This window comes from Panthera onca, chromosome A2, assembly GCF_046562875.1.
Source record: "Panthera onca isolate mPanOnc1 chromosome A2, mPanOnc1 haplotype 2, whole genome shotgun sequence".
Classification (NCBI taxonomy): Eukaryota; Metazoa; Chordata; class Mammalia; order Carnivora; family Felidae; genus Panthera; species Panthera onca.
The window spans coordinates 155,795,683-155,814,057 of NC_138340.1; the positions used below are offsets into that span (position 1 = coordinate 155,795,683).

Below are 18,375 nucleotides of genomic sequence, written 5' to 3' on the forward strand. Positions count from 1 at the left end.
GGTGATGACCCTTTCTGTCCTGGGTGGCTTGGAACCCTCCTCCTTTTGAAATCCAGTCCAAATCCTCACCTTCTTTGCGAGTCAGATCTCTTCCTTCCCTGTGTGACACTGGATACTACTCCCATTTGCATTTTGGCAAAGAGCTGCTGAGTTTAGGTCATAGATGGAATGTGACAGTCCATGTCATCTGTGAAGAGGACAGACTAACCTGAAAGATCCAGAGAGGGTTCACTAAACTTTGCTCTACAACAGACTAAATTGGGCAGAGACAAGAGACAGGTACAGTGGAGCGACAAGGAAAGGTGGCAGATTCACAGGGAGAAATTTCAAGTCAGCACAGAGATTGTATGTCAACAGAACAAGGTCCGGTCTGCCTAGTAGCTGACATGTCAGGGCTCCACAAGTGGGTGTTTCTGGTTCTGTCTGCCACTCAGTTCATTCTGGGGATGCTGGGGAATGGTTTCATAGTGTTGGTCAATGGCAGCAGTTGGTTTAAGAATAAGACAATCTCTTTGTCTGACTTCATCATCGCTAACCTGGCTCTCTCCAGGATCGTTCTGCTGTGGATTCTTTTGGTTGATGGTGTTTTAATTGTGTTCTCTTCCAAAGTGCATGATGAAGGGATAATAATGCAAATTATTGATATTTTCTGGACATTTACAAACCACCTGAGCATTTGGCTTGCCACCTGTCTCAGTGTCCTCTACTGCCTGAAAATTGCCAGTTTCTCTCACCCTACATTCCTCTGGCTCAAGTGGAGAGTTTCCAGGATGGTCGTACAGATGATCTTGGGTGCGCTGGTCTTATCGTGCGCCAGTGCCCTGTCCCTGATCCATGAATTTAAGATGTATTCTATTCTCGGTGGGATCGATGGCACAGGGAATGTGACTGAGCACTTTAGAAAGAAAAGAAATGAATATAAATTGATCCATGTTCTTGGGACTCTGTGGAACCTGCCTCCTCTGATTGTGTCTCTGGCCTCCTACTTTCTGCTCATCCTCTCTCTGGGGAGGCACACACAGCGGATGGAGCAAAGCGGCACCAGCTCCAGAGATCCAAGCACTGAGGCCCACAAGAGGGCCATCAAAATCATCCTCTCCTTCCTCCTTCTCTTCCTGCTTTACTTTCTTGCCTTTTTAATTACATCATCCAGTTATTTCATACCAGGAACTGAGATGGTGAAGATAATTGGAGAACTCATTACCATGTTTTATCCTGCTAGCCACTCATTCATTCTCATTCTGGGAAACAGCAAGCTGAAGCATATGTTTGTGGGGATGCTGCGGTGTGAGTCTGGTCATCTGAAGCCTGGATCCAAAGGACCTGTTTCCCTGTAGAGTGACAGAGGGCACAGGTGGGAGCCCGGGTGCCCTTTGGCCTGGCTCAAGACTACAGGGCTCTTCCTGACCCTCCTGTGGTTCCGGTGCCATGATGTCAGTAGCAGAGGGACACTACTGCATTGCCTTGTCCCATGGGGGACACATCTCATGGCTTCTCTTTGTATGGTTGTTTTGGAAGAGAGTGAAACAGTCTTTGGCAAATGTCAGTATAGTAACACTCTCACGGTGTAGGCATGTATTTTAATTGCTGTCAACAAAATGAACTGATTACTAGCTTTAGCGTAAAATTTATCGGGACAGTGATGAGCTGATGTAAATAACAGTGTAATGAACTTGAGGGAGGGAGCAAAAGCACTGCAGTTCCACAGACTTGGCTTTGCATTCTGGTTCTGTCCATTTCCAAGACCTTTGGCCTTAGGGGAGTTACTTAACCTTTCTGTGTGATCCCCTCTTACCTCATTTTAAAATGCAGACTCACCTACAGGCTACTGGAGATTCGTGAGGCAATGCCTGCCAACATTTTAGCACAGCGTATCATGTGAAGCCCTCAGTGGGTGAGGCCGGTTTGGTAACCGACAGTGAATTGTGCAGCAAGAGCACTTCCTGGAGAGATAGTTCCCACAGACCCATTGCGTGAGGACAAAAGCAGTGGAGCGAGAATCAAGACCCTTGGATATTAGGCTCCAAACCAGTCTGGTGGTGGTCGTTTTACTTCAATAGTCCTGGTATTCCTTTATCATTTTGCTATCATTTCCCTTTACCAACTGCGGAGTAATTTTTTATTTTTCAGATTGGGCAAAACTCAAAGCAGTTTGTTTTTTTTTCTGCACTAACCAAGGTGCATGTTAGCTTTTAAAACTTGAGTTTTATAAACAATAACGGAAGCAGGGGCGCCTGGGTGGCTCATTTGGCTGAGCGTCTGGTCTTCAGCTCAGGTCACGATCTCACGACTCGTGTGGTCTAGTCCCGCGTCGGGCTCTGTGCTGACAGCTCAGAGCCTGGAGCCTGCTTCGGATTCTGTGTCTCCCTCTCTTTCTCCCCCTCTCCTGCTCGCTTGCTCTCTCAAAAATAAATAAACATTAAGAAAAATAGAAGCAGTTTTTATAAATTTAATAAATTTTATTTTAATACAATTACACAGGAATTGAGTCAAGAAGTCAATGAGACTATTCTTAAGATCATGAAAAATTCTCAAACTTGTGAATATAGACAGGACCCAGGGCAAATCTGAATCCACATTTCTGTCACTGATGGAGCTCTCAGGTGTAGAGTGTTGTGGTTATGAAGGCAGGAGTGAGTGAGTTAACAGATGAAGAGTGCTTAGAATCTCAGATGGAGGAAACAATAGCTGTTGCTGTCATTGTTATTTTGTGGAATAAGTCATATTTGGATGTAGCATTAAGGATCACCATACCACTTGGCATTTGGTCATGTGTAAGCAGAAGTTAATCTTGGGATTGTTCTGGGATTTATGTATTCATTTCTAAAGTTACAGGAATAAATATCGTTTGGTCTGCACTGTTCGTTTTCAAATTGATTCTTGCCTCTTGAAGCTGCTAGGAAAATGCCTAATTCTGACATAACTTAAAATTCTCTTTCAGAAAGTTGTGTGTTGATGGGGCACCTGGGTGGCTCAGTCACTTAAGCATCTGACTCTTGATTTTGGATCACGTGATGATCTCACAGTTAGTGAGATCGAGCCCCGCCTCAGGCTCTGCACTGACAGCAAGGAGCCTACTTGGAATTCTCTCTCTGCCCCTCCCCCACTCATGCTCGCTCTCTCTCAAAATAAATAAAGTTTAAAAAAGAAAAATGTTGAAACTCAAAAAATTATTTAATACTCATTCAATAATTCACTCAAATATAAGGATTTGAAATGGGTACTCTTGTAATTAATAAAAATCTGTGCTGCTTTCCAGCACAGGAAAGTTTCCCTATGGAAATCCATGCTGTCTTTTTTTTTTTTTTTTTTTTAAGTGTTTATTTAGTTTTGAGAGAGAGAGAGAAAGTGTGAGCAGGGGAGGGGCAAAGAGAGAGGGGGACAGAGTATCTGAAGTAGGCTCTGTGCTGACAGCAGACAGCCCGATGTGGGGCTCAAACTCATGAACCGCGAGATCATGACCTGCACCAAAGTCGGACGCTTTACCGACTGAGCCACCCAGGTGCCCCGGAAATCCATGCTGTCTTGATTGGCACCTGTTTTGTTAACGCTGATCCCCCCCCTTTGAATTCATCTTCACCCACTCTTGAACACCTGTTCCTACTTTCTGTCACTTTGACGACTTCTCTGTCTAGCTCTGACCTTCTGGTTCTTTAGTTCTTAACCTGAGTTCCTGACTCTGCCTTCTAGCTTAGGTGTGAGGGGTTTTCTCTCTTTTAATTGAATATGACATTTTCCTGGAGGTTTTGGCTTGGCTGCTTTTTGGTTCTTAGTGCCTTTGGCTGACTTCTGAAGAATGCCTCCCTTCTGTTCCCGCTGGGGCTCTGTTAAATCTTACCCTAACCTAACAGATTCAGATATGGTGCTGGCGTTATACCATGTGAACATGCTGACGTTACCACCGTTAGTCGTGTCATTGGGCCCGCAGTGTGGGTGGAAACAGAGACTTCTGAGTGGGAGTGTGCTGTGGTAGTCTAACTGGTTGAGTGCAGAGTGACCTTCCCTGAGACGAAATGAAATCATATTCGTATGCGTGGCATCCGCAACTGCTCTCGTGTTTCTTTCAGAGAAATGTGTACGTGGCTCCTGCAAAATGTTGGACTTGGTTAATACGACATCAGTCATATGGGGACCGTCATTCATCAAAATTGGTGTTGGGAGTGGGCACGTGAGTCTGGGTAGTGGGTGAGTTGCTGATGAAAGGAGTCTCCTCTGTTGCTAGAGGCACAATGCTGGTAAGTTTGGCTGTTTTGGAGAGGATACGGTCTTCTAGATCTCTGAGGGGGGATGCCTAACCTGCCCACTCTTCAGTGAGGCCCAGTACATGGGGAAGAATTACCTAATACCTCAGGCCCTGTTTTGAGCAAACCCGAGAGGGCATCTTGTTTGTTTTGTTTTACTTTCAGTGAATTAGCTTTAGTTTCTAAAATCCCTTAAAACCCTTAAATCTAGTTGTTTCATGAACAAAGGACCAGAGCGTGGCTTTCCCCCACTGTGACCAGGTTCCTGGGGTCAAAGTATGGGGATGAGATTTGTCCCTGCGTTTGGAGGCAGTTCCTTGCCAGAACTTGTTTTGTTCTGAAGGCTGCCTCTTCTCCACACACATCCGTTCTTTAGTGCATCGCTGGTCTATTGCAGTTGGTGTATTAACGCATGAATCAGGAACAACTTATGACAGTAGCCTCATAAGAGTTTCCAATTTTCCATCAGAGGCCCCTGCTTCTCATTTTTAGTATTCTCTGAAACCTTGGGCCAAGTTCACAAATCCTGATCCTTAATGAGATTGAGCTATAGTTTGGGTCTAGAGGGATCATAAAGAAAAATAAACAAACCAACAACAACAAGACAAAACAAAAACAACAAAACGACCCCCAAGTACATTCCAACATTTCTCAAAGAGTTTCAGTGTCTACCAATGTTCTTTGCCTCAAATGGCATCCCTGATCTTTCCCAACAATTGATGAACAGAGCTGTCTAGATCTTAAAGTTGTGTATGTGATTTTCTTGTCTTGGGATAGGTGGAAGGGAAAGTCTGATCTTCTGTTGATATTCTGCAGGAAGCTCTGTTTTAAGAAAGCAAAGATGACCTCAAAAACTTCCAACAACTGCTGATGACAATTGTATGTTATTTTCTGGTATTCCTACATTTTTCTGGACTAGAAAAATGTATAGTGTAGGTGCTAAAAGTGTTATTTCTGGAGTCAAACACATTGGTTTCAAATCCTGACCTCATGGTTAAGCGTCCGACTTCGGCTCAGGTCATGATCTCACGGTTTGTGAGTTCGAGCCCGGCGTCGGGCTCTGTGCTGACAGCTCAGAGCCTGGAGACTGCTTCGGATTCTGTGTCTCCCTCTCTCTCTGCCCTTCCTCTGCTCCTGCTCTGTCTCTCTCTCCCCGCAAAATAAATAAACATTAAAAAAAAAATCCTGACCTCATCACTTACTAGATACATGATCTTTGAAAAATTGCTAAACCTCCTTGGACTTCAGTTTCCTTCACTATAAAATAGGTAATTTTATAAAATGCCTAGGATTAAATAAGACGATGTATGTAAGTTATTTTACCGACTAGAGCATAGTAAATACACAGCAAATATCAGCCACTAGTATTTTAGCTTATCAAGGGTCGAGCCTTAGGCATGTGCCTCATGGAATTCTAGTCTTAGGATAGTGAATCCACAGAGTTTGTAGTTGCTGGTGGTATAAGAGGACATGATATAAGTGAAAGCCTGCTCCTTCCAGTCCCCAGGGGATGGATGGTGGGAAGGAGAAGAGGGAGGCAGAAAGGGGATTGCACGGAGGGCAGGTGAGAGTCCCGATTTCCCCCCTCTGAGGACTGCTTCAAAGCTCCCCGGTTGCAGTCGGTGGGAGCGGAACATAGGCGCTGACTCAGCCTTGAATGCAGGCAGAGCAAGCAGTAACCAAGGGACACAGACCTCTCCCTGGAAGACAAGGACACTGAGGGAGAGGACATGATGTTTCTACCATGAGATAGCATTGATCTCCCCCCTCTCCGTAGACACGTGGACCCTAATTAAGGGAGAGAAGCATGGCATCAGGACTATGTCTCAGATTTTCATTTTTTACATTATTTCTTATTTAAAAAATTAAAAAAATTTAAATTTATTTTTTATTTTTGAGAGAGAGAGACAGCGAGCTTGAGGGAGGGAGAGGGAGAATCTCAAGCAGGCTCCGTGCCCAGTGAGGAGCCCAGTGCAGGCTCAGTCCCACGACCCTGGGACCATGACCTGAGCCGAAATCAAGAGTTGGACACTTAACTGACTGGTGCACCCAGGCGCCTCATCAGCTTTTAATTTTTAAATCTAAAGAGACTGAAAATTTTTCTGAAGACATTCTTTTCACTATCTCATTGGACTGAACACTTCCACCCCAACCAGCAGGTGGGAGCTCAGAAAAAAAAAAAACTGTATTACTTTTAGACACAATTAAGAACTTTACTTTTTCTCTGCACGTATGTGTTTGTCAAGTGAATAAATTTTGTTGATCTCACTATAGTGAAATTGTCGTTGCGACTTGGTGGGGCTGGCCCAATGACAGAGCAGTATTTCCAGGTTAACTGAAAATAGTGTTTTCAGAAGCTCATGGGTGAGTTTCTCTGCATGTTCTGTCTAGGGTTGGCACCACCTGTTGCTGAATAGGGTGCTCACGGTCAGGGAGGGACGATTTCTGAACTCTTCTTGGTGGCTCGGCTTTGTACCCTAACTGCCCATCTAGCACCCCTCTTTGAGAAAGGGATGGGTTCCAGCTAGCTGCCGGATGCTGCTGTACTACTGTAGAAATAAATCTCTCACACCGTTTTGATTCTGGCTCATCTTGATTCCAGTTCATTCATTTGTACCACGTACATTTAGTTAACAGCCACTTTGCACCAAGCACTATACTAGACCAGTTGTTCTTCTCAAAAATGTCACATGTAGCGGGCACGAAAGACACCGAAACAAGTACTTCATCTCTGCATCACTGAAACAAATGCTTCAGATGTGATGAAGGGTTCTGGCACAGGTGATCTTTGTCTGTGGTCTCCTCTCGTGACAGCCACGAAAACGCGCTGCTCTGTTCCGCTGCCGAGGTCCACCGCTGCACGGCCGTGCTTCCTGCAGGTGGCTCTGAGCCAGCGGTGGAGCACTGTGGAGTGCTGAGACAGGTTTTCCTCTGAGACTGAGACTCAGGTGCCCCTGCTGAACACACCATTACACCCCGTGGTTTTCCATAGCACCGGATACCCTCATCTCTGTCTTTTTGTCTGTCTCTCACACGGTTCTGTGTGTTTTTTGAAGGCAGGGTGCACTGTGCGTGATTCTCCTGTTTCCCCAGCAGCTAACCTAGTGCCTGGCTAATGACAGCAGTTTGTTAAAGGAATGAACAAATGAGGGCAACAAGAGGAAGGAGCTCAGTCTCAGAAAGACCTTACAACTTAGCCACTGATTTTTCTATGATGTTTGGCAGTCACTTACTCATCTTCTTTTCCCTCACCTGTAAAAAAAAAAAAGGGAGAAGCATATCTTCCTTCTAGAACTGTTTTAAGAATTGACTGAAGCTTAAGATGCCTGCTGCACTTCTGGGAACAGAGTAAGCATTAAAAACAGCCTAATAAATGGAAGTTTCCCTCTCTCTTCCTCCTACGCACCCATTAATAGGGGTGGGACTGCCCTAAAAAGACTTCATATCAGGGCGCCTGGGTGGCTTAGTCAGTTAAGCGTCTGACTTTGGCTCAGGTCATGATCTCACAATTTGTGGGTTCAAGGCCCGCGTCGGGTTCTGTGCTGACGGCTCAGAGCCTGGAGCCCGCTTCGGATTCTGTGTCTCCCTCTCTCTCTGCCCCTCCCCTGCTCATGCTCTGTCTCTCAAAAATAAATAAACGTTAAAAAAATTAAAACACAAAAAGCTTTCATGTCCCAAAGGCTCCAATTTCTCTTGTAGTAATTTCATAGACATAGCTGCCAGGGTTGAGTCAAAGGACACACACATCAGGAGAGTCACCACACTCAAGGAAGCCCAAAGCAGGGAGCATCCATAAGATATTTATATTTAACTGATGGTAAAATTCTTATGCAGGGGGAGAAAGGGTTTTGTTAGTGCTTTTCCCATACTGACCTTTTCAGAAATAACTTCTGAAAGAACCAGTGTGCTCACTGGTGACACTAGCCAGCGTGATCACATCCTGCTGATAGCTCCCCCTGCTACTGAGAACCCAACAACCTTGTATGTCTCATTCTGAATGTGGTCTCTTGCTGCCCTGTAATGGGTCCTCCCACCCCCTTTGGAACATTTAATTCTTATATCTTACTCCATATTATCTATTCTGTTTAAATGTGATGTAACTGAATTACTTTAACGCAGTAGTCTATTTTGTAAATAATTAAGTGGAAATATGTGCTATAATATAATCTGCCCTTTAATCATTGCCTGGCTTGTTCACTCTGTTTGCCTGGTTCACCGATCTGGGCATGCTTCTGTCATTCGTGGCTCCTTAGTTTTGTACAAACGCTTTTGTAAGCAGCTGGGCTCAGGGAATTTCTCCAGGCCTGCTTCCCTGTCATCTATCTTGAAGGGCCTCATGAATTCACTCCCTTCTCTGGATCTGGTAGTCTTCATATGTTAGCTGCTTCTGTTTGTCTATTCCTATTTGTACTTCTGTTCCCATAAGTACCGGGAGTTTGTATGCTCTATTTTGATGCCAGTTTTGTAACCTATATGTGGCTGCATTGAGGCTTGCACCTTGGGTTTCCCCAACTGCTGGAGTAGATAAGAGACGCCATACTCCCGCACTCACTCATAATCGTCGATAATATAATTTGCCAAGCATATGGTGCCCTTTAGTGTCTGAGGAGTTGCAGAGGAATCAGGCAGTGAGATGCCTATCAGGGCCACAAAACTATAGCTAAAGCATTACTGTGTATTTGTTACTGGAGTACTTGGGCAGTTAAATGTCTAGGAAAGAGCCCACTGTGATGTAAGCATAAGCCCACATCTATAAAGGAAACACGTGAAATGGCTGACATTTTTTCCAAGCAGAAGTGATTGGAGACATTGTTCCAAGCAGAAGTGATATCGCAGCAAGTGATTATGGCACAAATCTATATATGTGACTGGTGAGGGAATACAAAGTAAAGGAATCGTCACCAAAGGATGGAATTAATTGAAAACAGGCTCTCTCGAGGAAGCATGAAGTCCTCGAACTTGATCTGTTCATAACTGTAAATCACTGTAGGTGCTTGGGGACAAAAGAGTAATGCTGGCATGGCCAGAATGACAGATGGAGAAGATAGGGCTGCAACATCAACAGATGACAGGGGATAGAGAAGCTGGATTTTGATAATCCATGGATGTGTGGATGAGGGTGGGTGGGCAGGAATAAAGCCTGGGAATTCGCACCATATTCTGGGGGTGCTACGAAGAAAAGCTTCATTCGCTGTGACACAGTGACACAAGCATCGCTGGACTGGGATCCTGTCACTCGGACTGGAAGTCCTTGGAACCATCCATAACTCCTCCCTCCAGCTGGCCTCCTCCTGGAGGAGTGGACTCCCGGGTTCACTGAGGCTGTTTGAATGAGCCATTTCTAAGGAAAACAGGATATGAATGAAGAAGTGGTAATGCAATCCTTGGAAGATTTGCATCTCAGCAAAAGCAGCTGGCTCTTAGACCATTGATGGCTCATTTGCCACACGGGGGACAATTGGAAAAGAAAACCCTTCCTGGCTGGTACTGATGCCTCCTTGTACCTCTCAGGATTTCTCCTGCCCCTGCACCGGCACCACCACCGCTGAGTTCTCAATGAGTAAAGATGCTTCAGATACTCTTCTTATCTGCTCTTACTGTCTCAGCAATTTTGAATTTTGTAGGACTCGTTGTAAATCTGTTTATCGTAGTGGTCAACTACAGGACTTGGGTCCAAAGCCACAGAATCTCCTCTTCTAATAGGATCCTGTTCAGCTTGGGCGTCACCAGATTTATTATGCTAGGACTGTTTCTCCTGAACATTATCTACCTGTTCACCTCTCCACATGTCGAAAGGTCAGTCCACCTATCCACTTTTTTCCTGTTGTGTTGGATGTTTTTGGAGTCTACTAGTCTCTGGCTTGTAACCTTGCTCAATGCCTTGTACTGCGTGAAGATTACTGACTTCCAACACTCAGTATTCCTCCTGCTGAAACGAAAGCTGTCCCCAAAGATCCCCAGGCTGCTGCTGGCCTGCGTGCTGATCTCTGCCTTCTCCACTCTCCTGTATGTTGTGCTCACACAGACATCACCCTTTCCTGAGTTTCTGACTGGGAGCAATGGTACAGTATGTGACATCAATAAGAGCATCTTGTCTTTGGTGACCTCCTTGGTCCTGAGCTCCTTTCTCCAGTTCATCATGAATGTGACTTCCGCTTCCTTGTTAATACATTCCTTGAGGAGACATATACAGAAGATGCAGAAAAACGCCACTGATTTTTGGAATCCCCAGACTGAAGCTCATATGGCTGCTATGAAGCTAATGATCTATTTCCTCATCCTCTACATTCCATATTCACTTGCTACCCTGCTACAGTATCTCCCTTCCGTATGGATGGATTTGGGAGCCACATCCATCTGTATGATTATTTCCACCTTTTACCCTCCAGGGCACTCTGTTCTCATTATTCTCACACATCCTAAACTGAAAACAAAAGCAAAGAAGATTCTTTGTTTCAACATATGGTGGAATTTCAGTAGTAAATAGTGGCGGGAGTCACCTCCTGGTTTGGGAGCAAGATTTTCTCCATTAGCGGTTTTCCCAATGGTCTGAGAAATTCATTTTTGTAATTATTGATCTGACTTCCTGGGCCTTTGAGTGCCTGTATGTCAGTTCATTCTGCAATTTAAAAAATTTAAAATATTAGGCAGTTTTTTTTTTTTTTTTTTTCCTGAGGAGCTTGCTTGAGGCATTACTTATCATGGAGTTTGCATGAGTGTTGCATCCCTGGCTAAGTGGAAGTCACCACATTGTTCCATGGGCTACTCAAGTATAAGGGGACGTTCCCCCAAATTAAACAATACATTATAGTTCACATCATTAAATTTTTGAGGTTCAGTTAAAGAGCCCTGGGTAAGGGCTTAGCAATGAGTGAATCAGGAGTCACCAGACTGGCTTAAAATTAGCAAGAGGATGCAAAGAGCAAAGGAAGAAAGGAAAGGTTTAGAGAGGAAAAGGAAGAACGAGAAAGATGAAACAGGTATATACTGTGGCAGGTGTTACAGAAAAAGCACCCTCCCCTTTTGGGTCACAGTAACTGAGCTATTATTACCAAGAAACTCTAGGAGTGAACTTCTAGGTTTGCTCTGGAAAGAAGGGAAGGGTCAGAGTGGAGGGAAGTGATTAAGTATTAAAGAAGCTGAATCCAGGAGAGTTCCAAGGATCTTAAAATCTAGGGAGCTAGCCTGAGGTCAAAAGCAAGTGCCAGATAGTGAAATCAATGCAATCTGAGTGCAACTTTACAAAAGACTGTACCCCGTCACATGATACGGAATTCAGGGGAAAGCCAAGAGGAGCCATTGGATTCGTGGTGGGAGCATCAGACTTTTGATGACTAGATATCATCTGCTTATGAATTTATGTACTGAGCTGTATGGACACTGCACAATTATCCAGGAGAACACTTTCTTTTGGAGGGGAGAGGGGTTGGAACAGGAGGACTGGCTACAGAGGAACAGGAATCTGAAGATGGAATATTGATCAGTTTTGGGATGGGAATTGAAGGGTAATAACTCATATTTATACATTTTTTGTACTTCTAAAATATTTATGTAGTATTTACATGTGTCAAAATAAATAATCTTATTAAATAACATTCTCTTCATTAAAAAAGAAAAAATGAGAAATCTCCAAATTTTACAAATTACCTGTTATTTCCCATTCTGGACACCACAATCTTGACTGCATTATTCAGTAAGGATTACTCAAACTGATATTTTAGGCTTAAAAAAAAAAAAAAAACACCAAGGTTTTCATCATGTTAGAATCTTAAGATTAGGAGATAAGAGGATTACTGAGGATGATTAAATCCATGACAGAAGAACTCTAAATGAGTAGCAGAAAGCCTTGTGGTCTCCCAGTATCTGTTCTCTTTCTTTTCTCTTCCGTAGTAACAGAATTTTTAGCTACCCAGAATTTTGGCAGCAAATTACATATTACAGCTTTCTCTTCTAAGTAGGTATTATGTGTGATCAAGTTCTTCCAATAGAGTATGTGGAGAAGTGATGTGTGTAATTTCTAGGTGGTGCCCCTAGAACAGGTATGCTCTCCTTTCCCCTTTTCCCTTTCTTTCTTCCTGTGGTCTCGAGTGCGGGATGTAATGATTGGCCATCTTGGATGAGTAGATGAAGTGACTTCCTGGGGATGGTGGACGAATCATCCATCCTCGTTGGCTTCACAGTTTCTGGTGCCACAGTTTCTGCCACACCAGCTCTGGACTGTTTACTCCAGGACCACTCATGGGAAATAAATATCTCCATTCTTTCAGACACTGTAGTTTTGGGTCTCTATTGCCTTACTCAACAGACTTATGCTATACCATATTCCTTTGTTTGGGCACTTGCCCATAGTCCTCTCTGGGCAGACTTTTTAACAATGCTGTGGGTTTGGAGTTTGCTGGTTCCAATATGCTCTGCCACTAAATACTTATTAACCAGGAATTAAAAAAAAATTTAGAGTTTATTTCTTCAAGATGTGATAACTTATATGCTCTCTAATATGCAGTATCCTGCACTTCCCTGTATTCTCTGCCTGTTAAGGGAAGGGAGGGATGTTTAAGACTCTTCATTAAGAAGAGTCACTCTCGGGGTGCCTGGGTGGCTCAGTCAGTTAAGCGTCTGACTTCAACTCAGGTCACAATCTCACAGTTTGTGGGTTCAAGCCCTGCGTCGGGCTCTGTGCTGACAGCTCAGAGCCTGGAGCCTGCTTCAGATTCTGTGTCTCCCTCTCTCTCTGACCCTCCCCTGCTCATGCTCTGTCTCTCTTTCTGTCTCAAAAATAAATAAACATTAAAAAATAAAAAAAAAAAAAAAAAGAAGAGTCACTCTTGGAAATGAAGGGTGAGTGCCAGGGCAGTGTCTGTGTAACCTCATGAAACATACACTATGGTAGCTATAACTCGGGGCCATTGCCATTTAACTTTGAACTGCTAAAGCCCAATATTGTCTGAGCTGCATTTCTATATGCTATTTTATTGGTTCCTCACAACTTCTTAGATAATGTTGATATTACCTATTATACAGTTGAAAAAGTTGAGGCACAAACAGGTATTATAAATGGCTCATAAACTAAACTAGAAAGGGGTAGATTTAAGGCTCCAATTTGTCTTCTAATTTTAAAGTCTAGTTCTTTTTTAAGTATGTATACCACAAGGTGGATGGGAAGATTGGGACAGTGTAGCATCATGCCGATTTATAAAGCTTTACCTTTTAGGATAAGAAGAAAATATTCAAAAGGGTGTTAGTTGTATTAGTTGTATTTATGCTTTTTTTTTTTTTTTGAGGAAACTCCGTACTGTTTTCCGTAGTAGCTACACCAATTTGCATTCCCACCAAAGGTAGAAGAGGTTTCCCCTTTCTCCACATCCTCACCAACACTTAATTGTTTCTTGTGTTGTTGATTTTAGCCATTCTGATAGGTGTCAGGTGATATTGTAGTTTTGATTTGCATTTCCCTGATGATGAGTGATGTTGAGCATCTTTTCATGTCTGTCGGACATCTGGATATCTTTGGAGAAATGTCTGTTTATGTCTTCTGCCCATTTTTTAATTGGATTATTTGTTTGTTGGGTGTTGAGTTATATCTGTTCTTTATATATTTTGGATACTAACCCTTTATTGGATAAGTCATTTGCAAATATCTCCTCCCAGTCTGTAGGTTGCCTTTTAATTTTGTTGATTTTTTTCCTTCCCTGTGCAGAAACATTTTATTTCAGGTGAGATATATCTTTAAACTAAAAGTGTAGCAACATTAAAGAAGAAGCCATTTTAAAATTTATTTTGAATGTTGCAACTTGGGCAGGGATAGGCCACTAGAAAGGTGATGGGACAGTGGATATAGTTTATGCATGAACTAAGTGAAAATCTTATCCATTCTAAGGATTTTTACTTTTTCATTTCAAAACCACTTAAAAAAAAATTGAGTATAGTTGACACACAATGTTGCATTAGTTTCAGGTGTACAACATAGTGATCGGACAAGTTTTTGTATTTGCTGTGCTTACCGCAAGCCTGACTACCACCTGTCACCATACAAGCTATTGCAATATCATTGTATTCCCTATGCTGTGCCTTTTGTTCTTGTCATTTGTTCATTCTGAAACTAGAAGCTTGTACCTTCCACTCCCCTTCACCCATTTTTCCTGTCCCCTCATCACCCCCTCAACCATCAGTTTGTTTTTATGGGTCATTTCAATGACTTTAAAAGTTTCTTTACGTTGCCTAAATGTTACTTAAACATGTGTGACTTTGGGCTTTCCTAATCACTATTACTAGCATTTTGTCCATGAGCCATTTTCAGTTTCAGTTGTTTAAAGAACAAACAAATGAAAGAAGGGGTTTAGAGGAAGGAGACATTAGTCGTTGAAAGCATGAATTGAATGTAACTTTTAAGATAGCCCTAAATGCAAGAGCCTTCAGGTTAAACTGAAGCTTACTGAAGGTATTTAAAATAAATTTCTCAATGATTTTCTTGTTTTGTAAGTTAGAGCTGGAGCTGGAGTTGGAGCCTCTAGTCTAGCCTGCTGCTTCTCAAGGAGGGCCAGAGAGGTGAGAAGCAGCCAGGATCTGCTGGGAATTCTATTCACATTTTGTATGCTCTGCCTCCCATTTCTCTTGGGTGCAGGTGTAGAGGGGGAAGCAGTAGTTTGACAAAACTCCCAGGGATTTGAATAGCTGGCCCATGGCCAGTTTTATTCTCTGAGGAAAAAAGTGTGAAAGGGAACTCGGCATCTGTGTAAGAATTTGCCTGGCAAGGAAATTAATAACAAGGAAGTGATGTGAGTTAATGGAGGTGGGGGTGGAAGGGGGAGGGAGAGAGCATGGAGGGTAAGGATGACAGCAGGGGAGGGGCAAAGACTGCACACCATCCTCCCTTAGCTAAGTGGGGTGGGGGTGGGGTCAGTCTTCTGGGGAAGCACCAATTTTAACAGGTCACAACAGGCTTTTGTTCTCTGGATTATGGCTGGGGGCTATAAAGGGCCTGGGAAAAGGCAAGCCTGTAACCCTGTGTGGGGAGGAAGGAGCAAGTCTGGGTAAATGACTTGATGTGTGTATACACGTCTTGTGTGCAGACGAGGTGTCTCAACACAGGTACACGCTTGATTTGTTTGATAATACTTCTGACCTGTTTTAAATACAGGAAAATTATTTATCTCAGTTCTGCTGCTTTCACAGTTGGGACAATGACAATGGAATGATGATCTGAATCCAGACATCTCAAGAGAGGAAATAGTGGAAGATACTGATATTGATATTGCTCTCTAACTCCTACTGACCTCTCTATGCTGCTGACTTCTGTCAAAGGCCTGGGCTAATCATAATCTGTCTCTCATCTTTATTTTTGCTTTCCAGAAGTTCTGGAATTATATAGAGCCCATCATCTTCCTTTAGAAGCAGCAACTGAATTCATCCTGTATTTGCACAGCGTGAATATTAGCAGACTTCAGGCACTCTCCTACTTTACTTATTTTATTTACCTTCAAGTTAATTAGCATATGGTGCAGTATTGGTTTTAGGAGTAGTCTCTATTGAAAGGAGTGATAGTGGAGACAAATCACCAAGGAAGGAAAGAAAAATAGCGTTAATTAGGTAATACTATTTTCTAGGCACAAAGCTAGGTAATTTCATATGCCCTTTTATCATCACAATAGCCACGTGAGGCAAATTGCAAAACATCAGAATTTTTATAAAGAGGAACCTGAAGCTCTAAGAAGTCAATTGACTGGTTAAGGCCATAGCTACTAACTGGTTGAGTCGGGCGGCAAACTCAAATCTTTTTGAAGCACCTTGCCTTTCTGTGAATGGCCACGAGTACTCCACTTATAAGTTCTGCCCCCAGGGAGTTAGTCCTGAGGTTTGTGTCCCAAGGAGGGCTGGTGCCCATGCGCTATGTGTGATCACTTGGCTGTGGCTGAGCAGATATTCAGAAGACTCCACCTGCCCTCTCTCTTGCCCCTTTTCTTAGCCTGATCTTACAAGTCATGGGAAGACCCTAGTCTTCTCTAGAAAAACACAGTTCTCAAACTGTTAAAAACATAAGTGTTTATGCAAATGGCTTCATGTCACTGTGTTTTATATAACTTGTCAAAAATAAAGTTGTAATTTTTTATTTTATTTTACAGAAAAGTTCCAAAAGGAGTACAGAGAGTTCCCAGATTTCCCTCATTCAGTTTTCCTGATGTTGATACCTTACATAAGCTGGGGCACTGGCTACCTGCTCATCCAAAGCCAAGTGCTCCCAGGTTCACATTAGCACCAGCCCTCAGGGGAGCACAAATCAGCATGGATACATCGATTGTTAACTAAACCACAGACCTCATTCAGATTTTTCCAGTTTTCACACTCATGTTCTTATTCTGTTCCAGGATCCAATCCGAGATATCATGTTGCATGTAGTTATCGGGTGCTCTTAGTCTCTAATGGTCTGTGATATTTCTCAATCATGCATTGTTTTCATGATCATGAAACATTTTGTAAAATGTCCCTCGATCTGAGTTTGTCTGATGTTAGACTGAGGTTGTGGGCCTTTGGGGAGGAGTCCAGCAGAGATGAGGCACCCTTCTCCTCATGTAACATCGGGGGATAGTGATATCATCTTGACTTCTCGCTGGTCGTGTTCACTTTGACTGCTTGGTTAAGGTGGTGTTTGTTGGGTTTCTCCACTGTCAGGTTTGGTTACTCTATTCCCTTTTCCAGTGTCTCTTGTTTAGAAGTCTCCCAAGTCCATCTCACTGTCAAGAGAAGGGGAATTAAGCTCCGCCTCCTGGAGGGTCCCCCAACTTCCCTCTGCTGTACTTACCTCTCTCTCCAAATTTTCATACTCATGGAGGCAGACAAAAATACCCCCTGTACTCTCATCTTCCAAGCCCCTCACCCCCGTGCTTTTACTCCATTCAGTTTCTTCACCCCAGCCTGCTACTGATTCTTATCATAATCTTCCTCAAAGATTGTGATCCTTGCTGCATGCAGGGCCTGGGACTGCACTGCTCCTCCTCCCTCCAAATCCCTACCTGAAAGCCAGTACCCAAGAAGCAGTACTGACCCACTGAGCAAGGTCATGAATCCCACTGCTTCATAAGGTGGTAGGGAAGGAAGCTGGAAAGACTATGAATATACACACTTTGATAATTTCTGTTCCTGTTACACATGACTCAGTCTGCTCAATTCAGAATTGCAGAATGTCTCATGCAGCTCATTAAGAGAAACTTTGCTCAGGTTCACAGCTGCTACAGAAGAGTTGCCTCAAAGTCGTCTAGGAGCAAAGTAGGTACAGTCCTGGGAAGCACTGTGAATAGGAATACAGCATGTTCGAGTCACTGAGATAAGTCAGATGGGGCATGGGGAAGAAGCTGTACTCAGCCTGGCAACATGGTGGAGGAAGGGCATTTTTTGGGTGAAGGTGTCAGATCTGAGTGTTCGGAAGTGCTGCCTGTTCTTTGTTTCTTTTCTACCTATACCTTTTAAACTGCTTATTTTTTTGACTAAAAATGCATGTATTTAAGGCTTACAATAGGATGAATTGATTTACATATACATAGTGAAGAGATGACTGAGGTCAAACTCGTTAACATGCAATCACCTCACACGGGTACCATTGTTGTGTGTGTGACGAGAGCACCTGAAATGTCCTCTCTCAGCACATGCCCAGCAGTCAGTACAGTCTTACTGACCCGGTCAGTATGCTGTCCGTCAGATCTCTAGACTTACCCATCCTACGTAACACCTCCCTATCTCCTCCGCCTCCTCACCCCTGATAGCTGCCATTCTGCTTCTTTCTACTCGACTTTTTATATTCCACGTATAGGTGAGGTCATGCATTCTGTTTCGTATGTGTGTCTGGCTTATTTCACTTAGCATAATTCCTTTTAGGTTCATCCATGTTGTTGCAAATGGCAGGATCTCCTTTGTTAAGGCTGAATAACACACACACACACACTCACACATGCACATCTTTCTCAGCTTTCAATGGGGTTATGTCCAATAAATTCATCGTTTAAATCACATGTTTAAAACATCATGGCTTAGCCTAGCCTACCTTAAATGTGATCAGAACACTTACATTAGCCTGTAGTTGGGCCAAATTATCTAATATAAAGCCTGTTTTATAACAATGTGTTGAATATCTCATGTAATACGT

The 18,375-nt window shown here is 43.2% G+C and overlaps 2 protein-coding genes across 2 annotated transcripts; both read left to right on the forward strand.

Annotated features, from left to right (window-relative positions):
* The first annotated feature begins 347 nt into the window (after window positions 1–347).
* On the forward strand, window positions 348–1,337 carry TAS2R3 (taste 2 receptor member 3). Its single transcript, XM_060627547.2, has one exon. It carries the CDS (start codon window positions 348–350, stop codon window positions 1,335–1,337), a length of 990 nt encoding a protein of 329 aa, XP_060483530.1.
* An 8,430-nt stretch (window positions 1,338–9,767) lies between these two features.
* TAS2R4 (taste 2 receptor member 4) lies at window positions 9,768–10,728 on the forward strand. The gene has a single exon (XM_060627555.2). It carries the CDS (start codon window positions 9,808–9,810, stop codon window positions 10,726–10,728), a length of 921 nt encoding a protein of 306 aa, XP_060483538.2. The 5' UTR covers window positions 9,768–9,807.
* Window positions 10,729–18,375: the final 7,647 nt, after the last annotated feature.

What these genes read in the sequence shown, in the direction of transcription:
- TAS2R3 (XM_060627547.2), top strand. Translation starts at nt 348, where the DNA reads ATGTCAACAGAACAAGGTCCGGTCTGCCTAGTAGCTGACATGTCAGGG.
- TAS2R4 (XM_060627555.2), top strand. Translation starts at nt 9,808, where the DNA reads ATGCTTCAGATACTCTTCTTATCTGCTCTTACTGTCTCAGCAATTTTG.